The sequence below is a fragment of the Phaenicophaeus curvirostris genome, chromosome 13 (assembly GCF_032191515.1).
Source record: "Phaenicophaeus curvirostris isolate KB17595 chromosome 13, BPBGC_Pcur_1.0, whole genome shotgun sequence".
Lineage (NCBI taxonomy): Eukaryota > Metazoa > Chordata > Aves > Cuculiformes > Cuculidae > Phaenicophaeus > Phaenicophaeus curvirostris.
The window spans coordinates 5,446,206-5,467,918 of record NC_091404.1 but is presented as its reverse complement, the minus strand read 5'-3'; the positions used below and the strand labels follow the sequence as shown (position 1 = coordinate 5,467,918).

Sequence of the window (21,713 nt, the reverse complement as noted above, 5' to 3'; positions counted from 1 at the left end):
ACAATGAAATCTTTTGTGTTTGAACTCCTCTTAAAGCTACAAAAAAAAGACCCCAAAGATTCTGGAAAATTTTACCTTGTTGCAACCTGATGTGGAATACGTTTTGTTAACAACGACCTTCTTGGCTTTGAAGTCCCCAAGGCATCAGCATTCCAGAGTTATGTGTTTCAGCATCTCTGTTTTCAGTCCAATGGAATTAGTATTCAGATACCCAGTTCAGACATCGATTGACTGGTTTCCAGACAACAGGGGCTGGAAATCTAAATCCCTTGCAAGACTCGTTACAGCAGGCACACACAGAGTAACAGATTCCTCATGACACGCAGATACAGCTGTTTTCAAAGCACGGAAGCGAATACTGTCTACTACACAACACACTAGCTCAGATGATGCTTCCTCTGTCTGAGACGATTTGAATCTATTCCCAAGCAACTGCCCTACTCACTAAGCAACAAACTCATGCTACTTTTCTGCTGGTCTCTTTAGCCCAGCATAACTTTGACTGTTTCTATAGGTGAAAGAATTGAGAGGAAAGGTGAATAGTGTATCCACACCAAGACCCAACAGCTCAGTAATGAGCACTCTCTTGGAAAGGAGAAGAGGGAATTGAACCATATACACTCTGATCACTAGGCATCTCTTCTCTCTGGGTCCTACTTCTAAGGTTAAGCAAACTCAGCTCTTCAAAACAGCAAAGAGACGTACTTTCTGAAGAGCTCAAGGACCGCAGGGCTCCAGTGAATAGACACACAACTGCAGCAGCCACCTGCTCAACTCCATGGGGCACATACTCACTGACACAAGGAGGTGCTGGCTTCGACCTCATGCACTGCAGAAAAATGTATCTGGCTCAGGGAACTGGAATTTAGTGGTACTTAAGTCTTTTATAGGATCATATAGGTTCATGTAGGATCATAAATCCTTTGGTGACTGTTCCTAGCCTGTAAACATTAGTTATATGCAAGTCATCTTTAAAATAGATAAAAGAATACATCTGGGCCAAAATGTCCAGGTTCAGCTCCTACAGCTCTAAGTAGGTTTATCAAGAAAATGATCACAAAAAAAACAACGAAATAACCAAAAACCAAAGTAAAAGGACAAAGGAAAAAGCTGTCAACATATAAAGATTTAAGGCATGAAATCCTAAATAAGATTCAATCTGGATTGTTATGCATAACTGTATTCATCAACCTTTCTACCCAGTTTTCCAGCTTTCAAATATTTGTCTAACAAATGTGACCTACAGCTTAGCCTCATTCCAGAGCAAAACAGCATTTACAGTGTTCTTATAACATCATTTTAGCTAAAAACTGCTTCTGCCAGACTCTGAGGGGTAAACCCTTAATAACATCTACACTGCCATGTTCTGCCAAGCGGATCTTCGCACTCCTCTCTCCCCAGGATATCCAGGGTGAAACTTAAGCCCTGACCTGCATGGAAGTCTCTTCTTAATCAGACATCTCTTACTGACTCTTGCGGCAAAATCCTCAAATTCACATCCTTGCCGAAGTTGTTTCCTAACGAGATAATGCAAACAAATTGGTCCAAGGGAGTCCACGACTTGGCTGACAGTGACATTAATTTCTAATAATTTCTTTTCTGACATTCCTGGGCTTTTTTTTCCTCCTGCCCTTCATGGGAAAATATAAACAACTCTCTTCACTACACTGCTGTAGTTGTATTAGCTCTTGCAAAGTCATCTCCTGTGTGTATGTCTTAATTACAATTTTCTTATTGCAACAGTTTTCCAGCTTCCACATTTTTGCAACAGCACTATCGTGATTGAAGAGGGAAATAGATTATGTGACCATTATGATAATTTTCTAATCTTTCCTTAATCTCACTTCTGCAAATTTCTCTGCATGTGTTCCTTGTATAACTTGCTACAGTAAGATAGGAACTTATGCTGGTGTTGTAATCGCTTTCCATAGCCAATACAACTTCCTAAAAAGATCTTGCCTTTGCTAAGAGAGTAGAAATCGCTCAAGTTAGGTTAATGCTTTTACATAAAAAGAAAGAACAATTGAGCACAGGTTCTAGACTAATAATTCCTCTCATACTTCTAGCCACCAGCATGTAATACATAGTATTACAAAAAAAAAAGAAACAAAACCAAACCAAAATGCAAAAAAACAGAAGCAAACCAGATCGCTGGGGGTGAGGAGGAAGGTAAGGAAAATAACATTTATGTGGAGAAGCTTAACATATTGAGATATTTCTGTAGGTCTTCTGGCAGATGCTTGTTCTCATTATCAAGTTCCTCTTATGCAAAACAGTTTATTAAAAAGGATAGGGCACTATTCCTAGCGTTCCACTGATGCTCTTGGCAAAGCACAAGCCAAATTAGGTATTGATCCACAGTGCGTAGCTCAAAAACCCTGCAGAGCTACACAGGATGCAGAAACATTTCAGAATTTGCCTCAGATGCTCCAACAGTCTTAGCTGCGTGGCCCATTTATCTTCTCCTGAGGGAGCAGGAATCATTAATATGGAAACCAGATATTAGGCTGACATTGAAGCCACTGTCTCCTAGGGAAGTGGATTTACAAAACTACAGAGCGGAAGCAGGGTTTTTTTGCCACACAAAGATCAAGGATGAATACAGAATCCTAACTTGAGCTTTTCTCAAGTTTTCAGTAGTGCCTGCGCAATACACAAGACACATTTACTCAGTCAGATTCCTCCTTCAAGCAAGGTCTGCACAGCCAGAGCTTACTGTACAAGCAAGGTTATTGCTCCTGCTCTCAATAGGCACCCTCAGTGAAATTTAAGCTGCATTTTGCTTTCTAGGATAGACTTAAAGCACTCGGTGAAGACATTTTCATAAGTTTCTGTCTTGCTTATGAAAATAAACTGCATTACCTTAATCCCTACAAGTCACACTGTAGAAACTGTCATCTTCCATTTCAACATTTCCTTGCAGCTGAAGAATTAAGACGTTCAATTCCAGACTGTGTAATGGATGGCAGGGTTTCATCTGACTTGCTCACATCCCAAGCAGAGAAGCTATTTAGAAATATTGGTTTTGTTACATATAAGTTTAATAAAGTTTCATAACACCAAAGACTGCTGTTCAAGAAAGTTCTTTATTTCACAGAATTTCATTATCATGATTTGTGAAGAAGGGAGAACCTATTGCACTAGTATCAAAAGTGATCTTACCGACATCAGAACAGAAGGTCACTTTTCAGACTCTGTCTCATTAGCTCTGCCTTCTAATAATTTAATACCAGGATTTGCTATGAGTAAAAGATTAAACCAGGCTTCTTCTATAAAATAAGAATCAAGCATCAGTGCTACAGAGCGGGAGTCAAACACAACAGAAAAAGAAATCTACAGAAAGAGCAAGAGGAAATAAAATTAGATTTGAAACACATCCCAGAGAAGAACCCAGAGCCAACCACTATATAATAGCATATTTCCAGAGGCAACTCTGAAACTGTGCCTGCATTCTGCAAACAGTTCAGTGCACTTCATCAAATACATATATTTAGGGATTCAAAGAAACAGGGTAACAATAGAAAACAAAAGAAAAGCTTTAAACACTCAGGAGTTCACTTGAATGGACAAAGAAAAGTAAAAATGGATACAGTTACCTAAGTAACTGAGCAAACTGCATTCTGCAGAGGAAGAGGTGTAGTTTAGAATCATCTGAGGGAAAAGAACTGGTAATCACAAAGAAACCAAACAAAAAAAACCACACACAAAGCACAAAGGCCTCATTGACCTCATCGCTCTCTGCAACTACCTGAAAAGAGGTTGTAGAGAGGAGGGTGCTGGCCTCTTCTCCCAAGTGACAGGGGACAGGACAAGAGGGAATGGCCTCAAGCTCCTCCAGGGGAGATTTAGGCTGAACATTAGGAAAAAATTTTTCACAGAAAGGGTCATGGGCACTGGCAGAGGCTGCCCAGGGAGGGGGTTGAGTCACCTTCCCTGGAGGTGTTTAAGGCACAGGTGGAAGAGGTGCTAAGGGGAATGGTTTAGTGTTTGATAGGAATGGTTGGACTCGATGATCCCGTGGGTCTCTTCCAATCTGGTTATTCTATGATTCTATGATTCTAAGGCTAAGGGAAAAAAACAAACACCCTAGAATAAACAAAATTTACTCTAAGTGGTTAAAGCTGGTTTGGTCCTGTTGCTTCAAGAACTAACCCTAAACTACGTTCTGAAATAGAAGGAATGACTGCATTTATACAGGTCATACTGTAAACTGAAAGAAAACTGCAAGATATTGAAAAGTACTTTATAATCAGCAAACTGTTTAATTAACAGGAAGTACAAACAATCCTTTTGGCACTGTACTTGAAGGAAAGCTAGAGATACACATTGTATTACCACACTGATGCCCATAAACAACATCCCAGCTGAATTATCAAAATACCAAGATTGCAATCTAGAATGCAAGTGCTACAGGAAAGAGTCAAGCCAGCAGTCTTCACTAGCCTTCCACCATTCTCTTCAGTATGGCTCCCAGGCCACCCTTTGCCACTTTCAGAGGGGTCAGTTCTTCTTTATTCTCAATATGAATACTTGCACCATGAGACACCAGCAGCTTCGCCTCCTCCACTCTCTCTTCATCGCAGGCTAAATGACTGTAATTAGAACAAGAGACCCACAGCCACTATCAAACAGTCCAAGCTCATAAAGGACAGCAATTACGCCTTGTCAAACAACAGTGTGAACCCTGGCGGGGGAATCACAGAATCACTAGGTTGGAAAAGACCCATTGGATCATCGAGTCCAACCATTCCTAAGATACATCCTAGGACAACAAAACCACACCCAACCAACTACCTGCACAGATTCCAAACCCTGCTGTCCAGTCACTCTGCTGCCATTAAATACCTCAGGAACGTTCCTCCTGCTACTGTCCTCACAACATTAAAACACTTTCTAAAATTAGGATTTGGCTCTGCAGTCAGCAAAAGCTCAGGAGCACGTAATCCATGCTGAAACTGCAAAACGATAATCTCTATTCAAATGGAAAGAGACAAAACTAAATCATACAATGCTTTAAAATAATCTGAAGCACAGAGTTATTACAAATGCAGTAAACTCGTATTTTTTTTTCCACTTGGCACAGTATCTCAAGAATAAATGTGCACATTTCAGAACAATATTGGATTATTGGACAACATAGCTAGAACACACTGCTTGACCTTACTTGTGGCAAAATCTTGATTCCACTGTAGACAAGGCAGAGTTTTGCTTCAAAGCAGCTAAGGTTTTTACCCTTACAGATTCAAACTGATCTCTAAGGTAACATCAAACACTGAACTGAACGTATTTAAGTTGCAACTTATTTTCCTGAGAGAGGTGAAGAAAAGCTTCCAAAATTGGTTCTTGCTTGGCAGGACAGAGTAGATAGCCTGCAAGATCATTTTCCTCCACCCTTCATGTCATGAGCTCGCTTTCTACCCTCTAGTGGCAACCAAACATATTCCAGACTATTTCAAAAGGTATTCCACACTTTTAAAGTAGTTGTAGTAACACAAATTAAAGTATGTTATGTACAGACACAGGTCAAATACTGAGTATAACCTTCTCAAATCCTTTTTAATTACATAGGTGTGTGAATCAAGGGAGTATTTTGAGGCAATGAGAAATTTAAAAAAGAAATTGAAGTAACGGTGTTCCACTTCATAGAGATTATGCCATATTAAGCAAAATAAAAAATTACTTACAGAGGAGTATTCCCTTCAGAGTCCCGTATATCAACAGATGCGTTGTGCTGCAGAAGGATCTGCACCATTTTTAGATTTCCTTTGGCTGCTGCTCTGTGCAATGGGGTGGATTCAAAATGATCTCTTGCATCTGGATCAGCTCCGTTCTCTAAAAGCATAACTGCAATCTGATTATGTAGAAAGAAGAAGGAAGTGGGAGAAGGAGAAAAAGTTAATATAACGAAATAGTTGTTTCAAAAGCAACACCGTCTCCAGTAGCACAGGCAAACATACCTCCTGCTTATTTTTGGAGGCTGCATAATGCAGGGGCGTACAGCCGTTCTGATTGACGGCATTTACATGAGCACCCTTAGCTATGAGGGCTTTCACAATTTCATCACGGCCTGCTGAAGACGCGATATGCAGGGGGGTCCAGCCCGCCTAGAGAGGCGAGAAAAGAAGCCACGTTATTCAAACCAGGAGTTTCAGGCAAAGAACATGACAAATCATAATCCCAATACAGACTTGACCACTCATTAGCTATACCACATACTTTCTTGTGACGGTAAAGCTAAACATTATTGATTATTACCATTCAGTACCCAACAAAGGCCTGCTAAATGACAGAAATCACTTCTGTCGTGCATGTCATCTTCCAGGGCACTTGGCCCTGGCAGGATTAACAGTAGTGCTTTCTAAATTAGATATAAGAGTAACAGAAAAGGGTGTACAAAAGTTTCTGGGACCTTTTCTATATCCTACCCTCTACTTAAACCGATAGGACATTTCCTTCTTTAAGGATACTCTTTAGGATGCTTTGTAACAGATGTAACCATTTCAACCCTTGCCCTAGAACAGCAACAGACTCTCTCCTTTCCAACCAGGAAATCACTAAACCTGTCACCTACTCCGTAACGCCCTCCCCAACAGCGAGGAATCTTCAGGGCACCTCAGGATGTGGCACAACAAGTCTGAGAGTGGCACACAGACAGAAAGGCAATGCTGATACCGAAAATGCTGCCAAATAAAACCCTTAAGTCATTTTGGGGATTTAGAAAGTAAGCATCTTTATCAGGGCTGGGCAACAGGAGGGAGTGATCTCCTTCAATCGCGTGCAGCAAGACTAGAGCTGGTTACAGAATATATTTCCCACTTAAATGCACATGAATACATTTTCCCAGAAATCTTATGCATGTTCTGTTATATTCCAAGGACTAATTTTAATGTTACTACGAAACTTTGCAACAGTCAAAACTCTTGCTCACTTGGAGCTGGCTCCAGCTCTGTCTGACCTTGCATTTGAGATGAGGAAAGGCTGCAGACAGAGGTGATTACAGAAGAAGAGATGTTTTCAGCACAGAACATGCTGAACACAAGACGTTATCAACTCCAAATGAACAGTGTCTGGAAAAATAGGCTGAGGGAGTTGGGGTTGTTCAGCCTGGAGAAAAGAAGGCCTTGAGGAGACTTTATAGCGACCTTCCAGTACCTGAGGAGGCTACAAGAAAGCTGGGGAGGGACTGTTCATAAAGGCTTGTAGTGATAGGATGAGGGGCAATGGGGATAAACTGGAGAGGGGCAGAGTTAGACTGGACATAAGGAGGAATTTCTTCACCATGAGGGTGGGGAGGCCCTGGCCCAGGTTGCCCAGGGAAGCTGTGGCTGCCCCATCCCTGGAGGTGTTCAAGGCCAGGTTGGATGGGGCTGGGAGCCCCTGATCCAGTGGGAGGTGTCCCTGCCTGTGGCAGGGGTGGAACTGGATTATCTTTAAGATCCCTTCCAACCCGAACCATTCTATGATTCTATTCTATGATTCTATGAAACACCGTTTGAAATAAACCCTGCTGTCAGAGGGACATTTCGCCTAACTTCCCAAAAAATACAACTGATCAGCCAGAACTTCACTCCACTTTAGCTTAAACCAAAATATTCCGCTTCTTGTAATAGTAACAACCCCGTCTATGAATCTGAAAGCCCCCCCGTTTTTGCAGCTTGGCTCCCTAATCCTTCGGGGCACGAAGGGAGAGGTTCCCGGGAGGGCCTCACATCGTCCTTGTCGCCCACGGGCACGCCGAGGCCGAGGAGGAGGTCGGCGACGTCGGTGTGTCCGGCCGAGCACGCCCAGTGCAGCGCTGTCCGGTTGTCCTGGGGGAGAGAAGGCGGCGGTGAGCGCGGCGGGGAGGCTCGCGAGAGCCCTCAGCCCCGAGCCCCGCCGCGCAGGGGCGCTGACCTGGTCGGCCTTGGTGGCCAGAGCCCTGTCGCGCAGCAGCTGGCCCCGCAGCTCCTCCAGGCGCCCGGCATAGGCCAGGTTGCAAACCCCCACGTCTGACACCGAGCCCTCCATGCCGAGCGCCACTTCCGGCCCGCGCTGCCGGGGGGGCGGAGCTTATCTGCTTCCCAGCCAATCAGAGAGGCGCCTGCGTCGGATCAACCAATCGCGTACGTCCGCTCCGCCCTCCGCGCCGCTGGGTATGCTGGGGATTGTAGTCCGGCGCCGTCGCGGCCGCCTGCCCCTCCGCTTGCGCCGCGGGGCATGCTGGGGGTTGTAGTCCAGCGCTCCGAATGCTCCGCGCTGCCGCGGCCCGGCGGGACTACAACTCCCAGGGAGCGCCGCGGCAGCGCTGTGCCTCCGCGTCGGGGCGAGGAGGAGGATGGTGACAGCGGGAGGATGGAGTCGGGTGAGGGGCTGCGGCGGGGCCGTGCCTCCCCGGGGTGCCGGGGGCGGCGGGGGATACAGGCCCGGCCGTGCCCCCTGCGGGCTCTGGGGCGCGATGGCGGGGCCGGGGCTCGCCGGGCGGTTCCCCGTGTGCCAGGGCCGGGGCTCCCCTCCCTCCCTCCAGCCCGTTCTCCTAGGCAGGCTGGGACAGCTCGGGGTGTTCAGCCTGGGAAGAGAAGGCTCCGGGGAGACTTGACAGCGACCTTACAGCACCCGGAGGGGCTACAAGAAAGCTGGGGAGGGACTGTTTACAAAGGCTTGTGGTGACAGGACGAGGGGCAATGCGGGTAAACTGGAGAGGGGCAGATTTGGACTAGACATAAGGAGGAATTTCTTCACTCTGAGGGTGTTGAGGCCCTGGCCCAGGTTGCCCAGGGAAGCTGTGGCTGCCCCATCCCTGGAGGGGTTCCAGGCCAGGTTGGATGGGCCTTGGGCACCTGATCCAGTGGGAGGTGTCCCTGCCCATGGCAGGGGGTGGAACTGGATGGGCTTTAAGGTCCCTTCCAACCCAAACTGTTCTATGATTCTGTGATTCCCATCGGTATTGGGGGGGTGGTTTTACACGGGATGGGGTTTTTCTGTGGACTCACCTGGTGATTATTTGTACTGCATAGTTGTGCACTTTCTTGAAGAGTAAAACGCAGTTGTGTTTGATTTAACTTTCAATTTCTGATATTTCAGCCGAGTATTCCTTAAGACTGGCATCTAGAAGAAATGATTTTACATTTATTTTTACACTTGAAGGCCTGCTTCCCTCTCCCAACAAACCCTGCTTTAATGAACTATCTAAAAACTGCTCAGATGGTCTTCTTTATATAGTGTTAATTGTCACTGTTATTTACACGAAATAGACCTAGTGCTGAATAATTACATTAATACACAGCGTTTCAAACCTTCTGTTAGGAAGGTAACTCCCAGTCCTGCGAACACTTTTCACATGTTTCCAATTAAGCACAAAGATATAATCACTCTTAGTGGCAGTATTTGTACATTTAAGATCAAGCATGGGCATATATGCCATGGTGCCTGCATTGTTTTCCCCTTCCTTCATTTCCTTGGATCCAGTCTTAGTCTCACTGCTGCCTCTGGCTTTGGTCAGGCTGCTTGTAGTCAAGGTGTCAGCTCTGGTGTTCTCTCAGCACTTGCTGAGGAGCCAAATAAAAACCAGCCAGGCTATGGGATATTTCCCTATCAGAACCATAAAGGAGAAGAGTGGATATCGCTGGCAGGACCGTTTGGAAGACCCAAAGACTGCCTACCACTAGTTCAGTCTGAGAGCTCAAAGTTATGTGTAAAAAAGAAAAGAGGGCCAAAACGGAGTCTGAATTGTGTGTATTCCTGTTCAGTTTTATCTAGGTACGAAAACCAGATCACTATTTTGTCAGACTACTCAGAAGAATTCCCAGAAACTGATGAGCCAGTGTGGATTCTAGGAAGGCAACACCACCTAAACACAGGTATCTTCAGAAGGAAAATTCCTCTGTAAAATCTGTAGAATAGATTCACGTACAGCAGCAGCTGCTCATTTCCAAACATTCCCTAATGTCTCACAAGAAAGGTTATTTTTCTTCATCAACAAGAAGCCAACTGTAAGAAGCAGCATTGATCTTAAAATAAAGCCAGAAGTTTACCAATGTACTTTCTGCCAGAATTCATTGAAAGGGATTGTGTACTTGTAGCAAACGCCAGTCAGGTATGAGGCTGGTCGCTTCTCGACATGAAATGCCTCTGAAATACACAAATCAATCACTTCTGGGGAATGTCTAGTGTTACTAATGTTATTTAACCTTGAGGGATGCCTGTTATTTGCAACCAAAATGCTATTTCAAAAGAATAATAGTAATAATAATAAAATTAATCTAGGGCACATAGTGTATTTTGATGAAAATAAATACATGACCTAAAAGTCGTAGCAGCGCGATGTAATTATATATCCTATAAAAATAAGATTGCAGAAATGAGGTTTTCTTCTTGAGGAGAAGACAAGGGCATCCTCCTGTGTTAGGTGTTGGAGGCAGTGGGCATCAATGCAGGTACGATGTTCAGGACAGCCAAGGGTATCGCATACAATCTTGATCGGTTGAAGGCCAGGCAGTGTGAGCCACCGTTCAAAGTGCAGTGAGTAAGATTCTTAAGAATTCTTCAAAGCCTTTGGGAGAATTCTGTAAGCACATGTATTGAAAAAAAGAGAGAGATTTAATTAAATTTCATGTTCTTAACCTTTTCTTAAAATGACGTCGTGTTTGGTTTGCTGTTAATGCGTAATTCCACATTGGGTTGTGTGTAGAAATTCTTCACCTTTCTTAACTTGCTTTACCAGTTCTTTCGTGAGGACATAATCCTCCATAGTTGTTTCACTCAAGCTGGGCATCATCATTCCAAACACCTCGCAAAACTTCGTTTCCCCCTTAATAAATTAACTTTAATTAGTAGTCTACAAAAGTTCTCCATGTTTAAACAGGTAAAATATGTCTTTAGTAATATGTAAAATCTAACAGGGGTCTACCATGCCCACTATATATTGACTGTATGGGGAAAATGAGAATTTTTCCATTTTAAAAATTTGTTTTAATGATTTCTTTCCTCTTGAAAATATTCCAGACAAATCTAAATTGTTGTTGGACGTAAGTGCTCGTCTCTGGTTTACGTATAGAAGAAAGTTTTCACCAATTGGTGAGTACTCAGCAAACTAGCTGCCATGTTGTGAATTTGATAGCAGGGTTAGTGATGTTGTCATGGACTGAGGAATGATTTTTACAGTATTGGGACATTTTGAGCATCATTTGTTTATGCAAACAAAATATTAAAGCTGTTGGAAGCTGTATTTACTTGTGCCGGTATATAATCAGGTCTTCGTGTTTGTAGAGCAAGCGGTGAGATTAGATCAGCAACAGGGAAAGAAAAGGTCTCGCTCAGGGCCTTTTATCCATAGGACAGCTGGAGATTTTAACTCTGAAGTTTTCTGTGTAGCGCTGCATTCACTTTAAAGCCCCCACTGATTGTCATGAACTGTTTGAACAGGAGGCACTGGTCCTTCGTCGGATGCTGGCTGGGGATGTATGCTGCGCTGCGGGCAGATGATGCTGGCACAAGCACTGATCTGCAGACACTTAGGAAGAGGTGAGTACCCTTGCAGAGTGAACTTCTATGCTGTTTGGATATGGTTTAATTCTTGTGTTTTCCATAAAAGCAAAAAACCTAAGTTTATTAATGACATTTTCTTTGATGCTCTGATAGAAGTTACTAGTGAATTATTCTTGTCTGACAGGGCAAAATCATGCCAGCTGAAAGCAGGGAAATAGAATTAGAGAGAGGACAAGTAGGGAATCCCATTGCCATTTTTTTTGTTAACTCTTTTTGAGGAATACCCAAACTGAGGCCAAGGGAGAACCTGCTGCCAGGGGTCTGAGTTCTTACCCTTCTCCTCATTGCTTACATAGCCACCAAATGCTGGCACACAGTGACATAGCGATAGACACCGTACAGAGCCACACATCCCTCACCAGCCCGAGCTCCAAACCCCACAGCAGGTCCTGTTAGTACAAGCACTTAAGCCTATACCAGCACCTCACATCCCAGGGTCACAGGTAAGCATCATAGGTCTGGTCCGGGTGGATCTGCTGTACCAGTTAAATAAATCATTGTGGTTAGGGCTGTAATCCTTATGCTGTTGTGCTGCAGTTTCTAGGGCAGCATGCTTTGTAGATTTATCTACTTTAATAATCGAATCCACAGAAAGATTTATCCACTTGAGTAACTGAATCCACAGAACAGAGGTGCAAAGATTTAACTGAAGGAGCAGGCAAACAAACTAATTACCTGAGAAAAACTGGAATACGAGCTTGTATTATGTAGCTACTTCATACTGTCAACCCCATGTGTGGTTTTCTTTGTCAGTAAATGGGTGGTAACTACCTTACAGCAGAAGCAGGAACATACATGGCAAAGTTGTGTTTTGAATTTTGCTGTGAGAGAGGGCCAGCATGGTGTTTGCACTTTGCTTTATGGGTCTTATTACCTGATGTATGTTTACAAATCTAACAACATCTAAACAGGGCGTATAGTTTTACACGGTCTCGAAAACTCACATACAGCAATAGCTGTCAGTTCTCAGCAGAGATCACTCGGAATATATTTGCAGCTGACAATTTTATTTGATTTCCCCAGATTTCACAATCTAACCTGTGATGATAAAGGACAGCTTCATAATAAAGGACAAGCTGTGACTTCTAGGAACTCTAAACAAAATGTAGAGATGAATTGTACCTTAGTCTTTTAACACTTCATTGTACAGCTTTCTGCTATCTAGAAATTTGATAAGGACAATGGAAACATTATTATATTTTAATCTCTATAACTTTTTTTTTTCTGGTAAGATTGGCAATGGGAAAAACACAAAAAACAACCAGAAGAATACCATAGGATCTTACGGTGCTTTCTAGATAGAAAAGATTGCTGTTATTCCATCCACCAAATGGGTAAGAACACACACTGACTTTTTTTCCCCACTGAAATTCCTACCATGTTGAAACTTTCTAATTTGAAATATGTTAATTTAAAATTATAATTATGAAGACAGTGTATATGTATAAATTAAAATGCATGCAAATGGCAACAAAGTAGAATAATTCTGAAGCATTATTCACTGAGATCTAAATAAATCCGTAGGTAGAGTGTAGCTCTTGATAAAGTATGTAGGCCTTGGGTACCAGAGTTGATAGTATTAAATTAAGCTGTCACAAAGATCATTGCTGTAATTTGTAATAAAGATCACTAATATTTGTATTTCTTATTACAGTTTAGAAACTTTTTGTAAAGGAACTAGTTGTTATTAAGATCTGAAAAGAGCATAGTTGTTGTTGCTCAATACAGTTTGCAATTGCTCTAGGATGTACAACACAGTATTAGTAGGTCATGCTATTTAACATATATATTGTGACCAGACCCTCTGTGGTCTTTTTTCTTCTCTGTGTCTGTGTTTTCACTCATATAAACAGCACAGATGGGTGTTGGAGAGGGGAAATCAATTGGAGAATGGTTTGGACCAAATACAGTTGCTCAAGTACTGAAGTAAGTCAAATCACTCTGTCTCATTCAGAATGTACTCTCCTAGGGCAGCTAAGCTCAGAGACCGAGGTGGGGCCCAAGATGCAATAGGGATTTACTGGCTGTTCTCCCTCTCCTGGAACCAGGAATATAAAGGCCATGTGTTGGGCAGGTACTGAGCTGGGGTTGGGAGAGTTCTAAATTTTAATGTACCCGGGGAGGATCTGCAAGAAGGTCTCTTCTCCTATGCCGTCTTCATGCCCCAAGCAGTACAGCTGGAGATGTGTATTCCTTTCCACCTACAGGCACAGCTTTGACAGGTCACGAGTGCCATTGTCCAGATTAGCGTGCCGATATGACAGGAGTGAAACCATCCAGGCCAAGGAGGGAACTGAACTGCAGTTTCTCACTGTCTGAGTTGCAGTTCTGCCTGAAGGCAGCTGTAGAAAACACAGGCAGCTTCTCCTGATCTAGAAACCACACTTAAAAAGAGTTGACTCTGCTTTATTTTGGAGGGATAGGTCTGTCTTAAGTGGAGGCTAGACAGCAGATCTGGAGTGCTCAGCTGCAGTTCTTGCAGCCCTGGGACAGACGTGCATTCTGGAGAGAGAGAGGAGCTAAAGCATGCCCTGGCCTCCAGCTGTTTTCACTTATAAATTCTTCCTGGCTTGTTTCAGATAGCTGACTTTGCTTGCACAGCTTAAGAGTGTAGCTCCTTTCCCCAGAGTTCTGGATTTCAGACAAGAGAACTGAAACCTTTGTGCTATAAATGCCTTCCTCCTAATTTTTGAGTGCCAAAACCCTTTAAGCTAATGTAGCTTTTAACAGCCTGAGTCTGCTGTCCACAAATGCACAGACATAGTTCCACTGAAATCAGTGGAACTTCTTAAGCAAAAAGTAACGTGCAAAACTGGCATGGGAATTTTTAATTCTCTAGACAATGCCAGGCACAATTGGCAGAATCCCATTGCAGAAGCTTTTAAATGCAATAAAGTAATAAACCCAACTATGTGGTTGATCAGTTACTATCACTGCATTTGGCAAAAGGACAAAACGGTTTCCACGTGGTATATTGTGTATGCTTTTCCTGGTACAGCTCAATATTCATTTTTCTGAATATATTAAACATTAAATATGCAAAGTTATCTTTTTATTGCGTGGAGATATTTTCAAAACCCAATGAACATGGTTTTCCAGAGAAACAGTTTAATTTTTTACTCAAGAACCATCTAATTCTTCTGGATGAAAAGCTATCCTTGTGGTCCTAATTAGTATACATTAATTATTACCTTAATGTTTTCTAGGAAGCTTGCTTTATTTGATGAATGGAATTCATTAGCGGTTTACGTATCTATGGACAATACAGTTGTCATTGAAGACATCAGTAAGTGAAACATGACTTCTCTGGTTACCGTTTTTGATTTGTCTCCATTTTCCTGAATATATCTACATATAAGCAAAATATTTTTGGGCCATTTCTACTTATTCCCAGGGTAAAAGCAGTAAAGGAAATGCAAACTCAGGGTTTGGGTGTCCAACACTAAAGATAGCACAGAATGACGTAGCCATTCTTGGTGGCCAGATTATATACCACGCAGTTTGGGAGAAGATGGAGTCTAGTTTGCGCTCTCTAACCTCCTGCCCTAAAAATGGAATGAAATCATGGTGTGTAGCAATACAGAGAATTGTTTTTCATACAGTTTGTCAGAGAAATGTGCTTTTGTCAGGCAGAAGAGAAACCAGGGGCAGATTGCAGAGAAACACATGGCCAGGCTTAATTTTCAGTTGTAAGAATGATGAGTTTACAAGTGGCATTTAGCCACAGCCCATTTTTACTTCAGTCTCTACTTCTGCTTATTTTACAGTCACATCGTTGCAAGTGAAGAGTTTCTAATGCAATAATCTCTGTCATTTCATTTCCCTGATATTTGATGGGCAAAGCTTGACAGTATTAATAATGCTGGTAATAAATGGAATGTCAATCTTCAGTTTTCTTCCCCCAGTCATCTATCTGCTGTGTCACTAATGCACTAGTGCATACACAATTACTTCCACTGATGTGTCACAATTTCCACGCCCTGCTCCTTTTGTCCTAAAATAGGAGCTCTACAAAGATGTCTGGCAAAGTAGCTTCATTCATGACTGAAAGGAACATCTGTTCTGTGTGCATTCATTGATTTGTGTTTTTACTCCCACAGAGAAAATGTGCTGGTCCCCTCCCCAGAGCAGCAGTGCGGCCCACAGCAGTGCACATTTGCACAGAAGTGCGCTTGGCCGAAATAAGAACACAGCAGGATTCTGCATGGGCTGGAAGCCCCTCTTGCTTATTATACCTCTACGTCTAGGGATAAATCATATAAATCCAGTATATATCAATGCGTTTAAAGTAAGTTTTTTTTTTCAGTGAATTGTTTGTTATTGTGAAATAAGTTCAGGTGCCTGTCATATCAATAAACAAATCAACTACAATTTAACTTTTTTTCCCTCTGAACTCCTAGGAATGCTTTAAGATGCCACAGTCCTTGGGAGCATTAGGAGGGAAACCAAATAATGCCTATTATTTCATAGGATTTTTAGGTAAGAGAAAAGAGAAACTTAGTCCAAATACGCATATGATCTAAACAGAAAGGATTTTTTTGAAGGGGGAATAGCAAATGGTTTAAGCACGAGAATAGAGTAGAAGAAATGGAAGAAACATACTTCAGGTGCTTCAAGAATGGTGTGATATCATCCAGACAGGAATGGAAAAGTAGCAAAGCTATATGTAAAAGTAAGGAATGATGTAAGTAAGAACAACACACTATGAATTAAGAATAGCATTCAACAAGTGTCAAATGTCACTACTGCTGAAATACTACCTTTTTCCTCATCAGGGAAGGGTGTCTTGTTTTATTTTTTGCTCCACAGTTTCCTTAATTCTTTTCTCGTATTTCAAACTTTTTCTGACCTTCCATGTCTTCCTTTGTTAATTAAAACAATAGTTGGTACTAGATTCAACCTTTCAGATTTCACCCCAGTTTGATTCATAATTTTATGGACATTTTGTTCTTCCCTTTGTATAACCTGATCTGTTTTAGTCAGATTTCTTTGTTTCAATTTCTGAATGAACTCCTACAGGGATTACAGACTGTGTTTGTGATCATCCTGTACTTTTGAGCCGTGGAATGTTGGGATTTACAATACCATTTTTTTAAAAATGTGCTGGACCTCACACAGAAAAGAGACAAATGTAGAAAAAGCCAACCCCACAATCTAAAGTAACAGGTCACAAAAGAAAAAATACACTAAATATCCTCTTGGAAACTATTGTGCCTATCTTTCTGATTTTGCCCTATCTAGAAATTCTGTTTGCTGTGATGATAATCTAATTTGTATTTTACAAGGTTGAATGGAATAAGTGCTTATTAAAGTCTCTTGCTTATTATCAATATGTGGATTTTTCCAATACAGGCAATGAGCTGATTTATTTGGACCCTCACACCACTCAAAGTTTTGTAGATTCAGAAGAAAATGGCACAGTTGATGATGAGAGCTTCCACTGCCAGCAAGCCCCACACAGAATGAAGATCATGAATTTAGACCCTTCAGTAGCTTTAGTAAGTGTTATGAAATAATAGATGTGTACGGTTGATTTGAAAGTAATACCTGTGTGCATTGATAAGGGCAGTAATGCATTTCCTTGAGCAGAATCAAGATTGCAGGGCTGTTTTCTGTGATCTAGAATTCAACACATAGTAGTTTATATATGAACTACATAGGATACATTAATCTTAGGTCAAGCAGGGAACTGGCTGTTTGTGTCCCAGGGAGCTAGTTTTCTTTACTAAGAAGCATTTACCTCTTGCAAGAAGTGTTCTGAAGGTCAAAGCAAGGAACTGAATCACTACCAATTTTTTTCCATCACTACCATACATGAATGTGTCTGGATAAGTTACTTATTTAATTTTAATTTATTTTATATCAACATTTACAAATCTTTAAATCAAATTACTTGTAGAAGACATCCAGTATATGTCACAAGAACACTGTTCCATCAGCTGGTAGTTGAAGAAATTCAATCTGATCCCATGCCAGTATCCTGTGGGTGGGCTCTGGGCATTGTCACTTCAGATGTGTTTCTGGAGCTTTAAACAACATGTGAAGATACCACAGCCACCTTCACTCAGTGACATATTGTTATTTTTTCCTTAGGGCTTCTTTTGCAAAGAAGAATGTGATTTTGATAACTGGTGTACTCTTGTACAAAAGGTAATATACTGTCTTTATTGGCTCGGTGTGAAATAATGTATACTTTTTTTTTTAACGGCAATTGCCATTACATTCTTCTTTTCATGGAAACTAAATGAGCCAAGGAGAAGACTGCATTAATGTGTCAGGTTAAGCTAATATTACTGAATTCCTAAGTGGAGTTTGTTCAGCATTTTGACAACCATGAACCCTGCCATCTGAAAATGAGTGTAATGTCTGTATGTCTGCATTGTTTTTTTGGTAGACATACATAATTAAAAATGTTTTTAATTAAGCAGACATTTTTTTGTGTTTGAAGGTTCTCTTGAAGCATCCTTTAAAATGAAAGTATTCTGTCCTCAGGATATCCTAAAGCAGCAGAGCCTACGGATGTTTGAGCTGGTCCAGAAGCATCCACCACACTGGCCTCCTTTCATCCCTCCAGCAAAGCCTGAGGTGACAACTACAGGAGCAGGTGTGGTACCGATGAAAAGTGCTCTTGTGCAGCAGATTAGCAAACAGAGGACTAATCCCAGGTGGAATAACGATGCTTTCCTAAGTGTCAGCAATCGCCACAAGATTAAATCACTTATCGTTACAGACTATTAGACCACTCTCCAAACAGGCCATGTGCAATAGCCAGCAGATTTTTGTTTTGAAACTTTACAAAATACTGTGAAGGACATATTCCAGAAAAAGCCTTTCTTGTTTGTATTCCTAAATAAACAAAATCCAGCATGTCTTCAGATTCTAAATGGTATAATTTGGTTTTTTTGCAGAACTCATTGAATCTACTGACAAACTATTTGAAGTGGAAGAAGAATTTGAAATCCTAAGTGTGTGAAGGAAACTGTAGTCACACTTCTGAGTATTGAACGTATTGCTAATATTACTGCATCAACTTAAATCAAACAGCCATGTTAGCCCCAAAGTGCCTGAAATTACAGATAACAGAGCACAAAAACCAAGTAGCATCCGAAACTCCAACAGTGACAGATCCTGCGGTCAAAAGGCTTCCTGGGATGGAAAGGCAGTAAAAGATCTTATTAGACGACCCGTAAAGGGAAGCTCTTGTTAAGGTGTGTCTTACCTGAAGACAAATGGACCTTTGTGATAAAGGCAAAAACAAGTATATCACTGGGCTGTATGCTTGGAGAAAGGGATAACACCAAATGGATTTTTCTTGCTCTCATATAATGCAATAGTTTAGTTTTTAAAGCAAAACAGTCTTCGGTTAAGGAGGACGTTTACTTCTCTTCCCTCCTGTGGGCTGCATCATACAAAAAACTGTCTTGTTTAAAAGATCAATGGGATCAGCAGAAAACTCTTTCCTTGTTAAATATTTTAACATGTATTTGAACAACCAGACTTTATTACAAAAATGTATTACAAAAACGTTTGTGTCACGGGAGCTGTCTAATGTCTACACTCGCAATAGCCTTCCTGTTTCTGGGACACCTGCAGAGGAACAGGGCACTCAAATAGTCGGTGCAGATCACGACCACTCTTAAGAGTTATATTCCACCTTGACCTTAAAATTCAGATCACTAAAACTTAGCCTGACTTTTCTTTTCGGAGATGAAATGAGTCCAAGGTGGTCTAACTGTACCTTATTTATTTTTAAAAAGATTTCTCCATTACAGCACTTTATCTGCGCCTCTGATACATTTCTGAAGCTTTTCATAGGTCGTACGCTGCTATGTTTTGTTAATTTGTTTGCGTGAACTAAATATAAGCCAGGTTATCTTAAAACTTAATATACAGGTATATGCAAATGACTTAATTGTTGTTTTTTGACTTGTTGCCTTCTGAAACCTGTTTTGGTAAAAGTGCCTTAATTGTACAGGTTTATCGGCACAGCCGGTGTGGTTTTATTTCTAGGGCAGAGAATCTCTCAAGGAGCCGTAAGAAGCAGAGCTCAGAATGACTAAAGGCAAAGGTCTTTTAATCCTTTATGAAATTCCTTTTTACTCTCCAGCAGTTCCCACTGTGGTTGCTTTGTCACAGCAGTGTAATGGGCATGAACCACACAGTTTCATCTTCACCAATAAATGCCAACACAGAGAAAAGCGAATCCTCGCTCCTCTCACTCACAGCTCTTGCTCACGGCCAGCCCCATCTCCAGGAAAACAGTTCACCAGGTTCTATTTCATCTTATTTGCCTTCCATGTTTGTTACCTACAGCCTGGAAACTCTACCCTCAGAAAGCAAATCCCAGGGACTGGGTGCATGGCTTTCTTAAAACAAAGCGCTGCTTCTTAGTTCTTGACCATCTTGTTCATCTCAGCAATTGTTGCTCTCTCCTCCCCACAGGAGAGATACGGCACTAAAGCTTCTGTGCATTATAAAGGTGTACAGAGGAAAGCGTTCATTTTCTTGGCTGAGGTGCTGGAAACACTTGGTCAGCAATGCCCTGTGAAGAGCGGAGTTGGAAGCACAACCGAGATGAAAGCTTGGCTCGCTTTCTGGTGGGTGGTCACAGATGCATTCCACCCTCCCTCCTTTAACCAAGCCAGCAGCAGTTCAGTTCACGCTCCAGAGGAGGTAAAGGCCTTCCCACAGTGGGCCAAGAGCTCCTCCAGGAAACCCGCAAGGAGCAGAGAAACAGAGGGAACCCCATAAGGAGCCTCGTGCAGGGCTCTATTTCTTGCAATTTGACTAGGAGTCAACAACTTCTGTCCCGTAGGTGTGACCTTCTGTGAGCTCCCCATGCCGGTCACTGTGGCTGCACAGCAATGATCTCCCCTTGCACTGGGAGCCTCGCCAGGGGAGCTCCTCGAAGTAATTAGATCTTTTCCCAGTGACAGATCGCTCTTGAGCCCCACTTGAATCCGGGGCAGGTCAATTGTCTGTAAGGATATAGCTGCCCAGGGATCCCTTGCTTCATGTCAGTCTCTCTCTCCAGAGCGGACACCTTTCTGCACCCCTCTATTCAATGCTTTATTTTATAAAATCCAGTGCATGAGAGTCTACGTTGTGAAACCTTGCATGCTAACCTCGGCGTGAAGTAACGCAGGATACCCTCACAGCACAGTGCATTGGAAAAGGCACTTTATTTTAGGAACAATTTGAACTGAAAAGGAACCACGGTACGTTTGTCTCCAGGCCTACCAAAAAGACTCAGCGTTTTGACTGCTTTGGACATAAATGCACTCCGGGAACGGAAACGTGGCTTCAGCGTTTTCTTCCACTGTAGCTGGAAGCTCCTGAGTAAAGGCAACAAAAGGCGTTACTCGTGCCAACACTTTAACCTTCCATAGAATACAAATGAAATCTTCTTCCATGAAGAAGTCAGGCCAAAGTGATTTCTAAAAGCATTGCACTTCCTCTCCAAAAAATATAAACCCTTCCATCTCAAATGATCGTCCCACCCTAGTAGTTCCAGTTCTGGAAGCAACAGATACCACACCAAGTCAGTTGAGAGCAAGCCGCCGTGCCTTCTGTTCAAGGCAAAGCAATTCTTACAAATTCTTGACTTGGTGGATTCCAAATTAAGTTTCCCAAACTGACGACAATGAAGCTCATGACACAAATTCAGCTTCAATTCCACTTTCCTCTACTCAGATCAGCCTCCTCATCGGCTTCCACTGCACCAGGCCAGGCAGGCACGCAGAAGACAGAGGAATTGCCTCTTCCCAAAAGCTGTATTTGGCATTGTCACATTCTTTACAGTCCTTAAAGCCACCCTCACACTCTGCTTTCTGTGGTTGACAAAATAGCAGTATGCCCTATTTTGCCTCTACAACTGGTGCACTGACCTTTGAATTTCTTCGCGGGAGGAGAAGAAAGGGAGGAACCACTCCCCTCCGGGAACCGTTTCTGATGCGCAGTCTGGATTTTGTCTCTATTAGCAGACAGGGTAGGCAGGACTTGGTAATGGGGAGAAAACTCTTGCTCATCCGTGAAAACCTTTTCAGTAAATAGTGGGTTCCGGTATTTCCTTTTTCTTCCTGCTCCACTGGGACCGACTGCCATTTGTATCGCAGGAGCAGGAGCAGGTTCAGTCTGGCCAGCCGTCTCTTGATGTCCTGCCGAATCTTGTTCTCCTCCAGTCCCTTTGG

The 21,713-nt window shown here is 42.3% G+C and overlaps 2 protein-coding genes across 3 annotated transcripts; one reads left to right on the top strand and one right to left on the bottom strand.

Moving 5' to 3' along the window:
- Nucleotides 1–2,696: 2,696 nt before the first annotated feature.
- PSMD10 (proteasome 26S subunit, non-ATPase 10) lies at nt 2,697–8,026 on the bottom strand. Of its 2 annotated transcripts, none has more exons than XM_069867677.1 (5): nt 7,894–8,026; nt 7,710–7,808; nt 5,958–6,104; nt 5,685–5,851; nt 2,697–4,592 (listed from the first exon to the last, which is right to left on the bottom strand). In XM_069867677.1, the coding sequence occupies exons 1-5, from the start codon at nt 8,005–8,007 to the stop codon at nt 4,439–4,441; spliced, it is 681 nt and encodes a 226-aa protein (XP_069723778.1). In that variant the 5' UTR covers nt 8,008–8,026; the 3' UTR covers nt 2,697–4,438. The 2 variants fall into 2 exon arrangements, with proteins under 2 accessions (XP_069723778.1, XP_069723779.1); XM_069867678.1 differs by lacking the exon at nt 2,697–4,592 and adding an exon at nt 4,759–4,955.
- A 212-nt stretch (nt 8,027–8,238) lies between these two features.
- Nucleotides 8,239–19,873, top strand: ATG4A (autophagy related 4A cysteine peptidase). Its single transcript, XM_069867529.1, has 13 exons — nt 8,239–8,341; nt 9,726–9,836; nt 10,981–11,052; nt 11,401–11,499; nt 12,756–12,857; nt 13,377–13,449; nt 14,730–14,809; nt 15,624–15,811; nt 15,924–16,002; nt 16,876–17,021; nt 17,617–17,673; nt 18,016–18,127; nt 18,432–19,873. The coding sequence occupies exons 1-13, from the start codon at nt 8,332–8,334 to the stop codon at nt 18,494–18,496; spliced, it is 1,194 nt and encodes a 397-aa protein (XP_069723630.1). The 5' UTR covers nt 8,239–8,331; the 3' UTR covers nt 18,497–19,873.
- The last annotated feature ends 1,840 nt before the right edge of the window (nt 19,874–21,713 follow it).

What these genes read in the sequence shown, in the direction of transcription:
- PSMD10 (XM_069867677.1), bottom strand. Translation starts at nt 8,007, where the DNA reads ATGGAGGGCTCGGTGTCAGACGTGGGGGTTTGCAACCTGGCCTATGCC. An exon ending in TGGCCACCAAGGCCGACCAG is followed by an intron (nt 7,809 to 7,893) that starts GTCAGCGCCCCT and finishes TCTCTCCCCCAG; the next exon opens with GACAACCGGACAGCGCTGCA. An exon ending in CCTCCAAAAATAAGCAGGAG is followed by an intron (nt 5,852 to 5,957) that starts GTATGTTTGCCT and finishes CTACATAATCAG; the next exon opens with ATTGCAGTTATGCTTTTAGA.
- ATG4A (XM_069867529.1), top strand. An exon ending in TTATTCCATCCACCAAATGG is followed by an intron (nt 12,858 to 13,376) that starts GTAAGAACACAC and finishes TCATATAAACAG; the next exon opens with CACAGATGGGTGTTGGAGAG. An exon ending in GGTGTACTCTTGTACAAAAG is followed by an intron (nt 17,674 to 18,015) that starts GTAATATACTGT and finishes TTCTGTCCTCAG; the next exon opens with GATATCCTAAAGCAGCAGAG.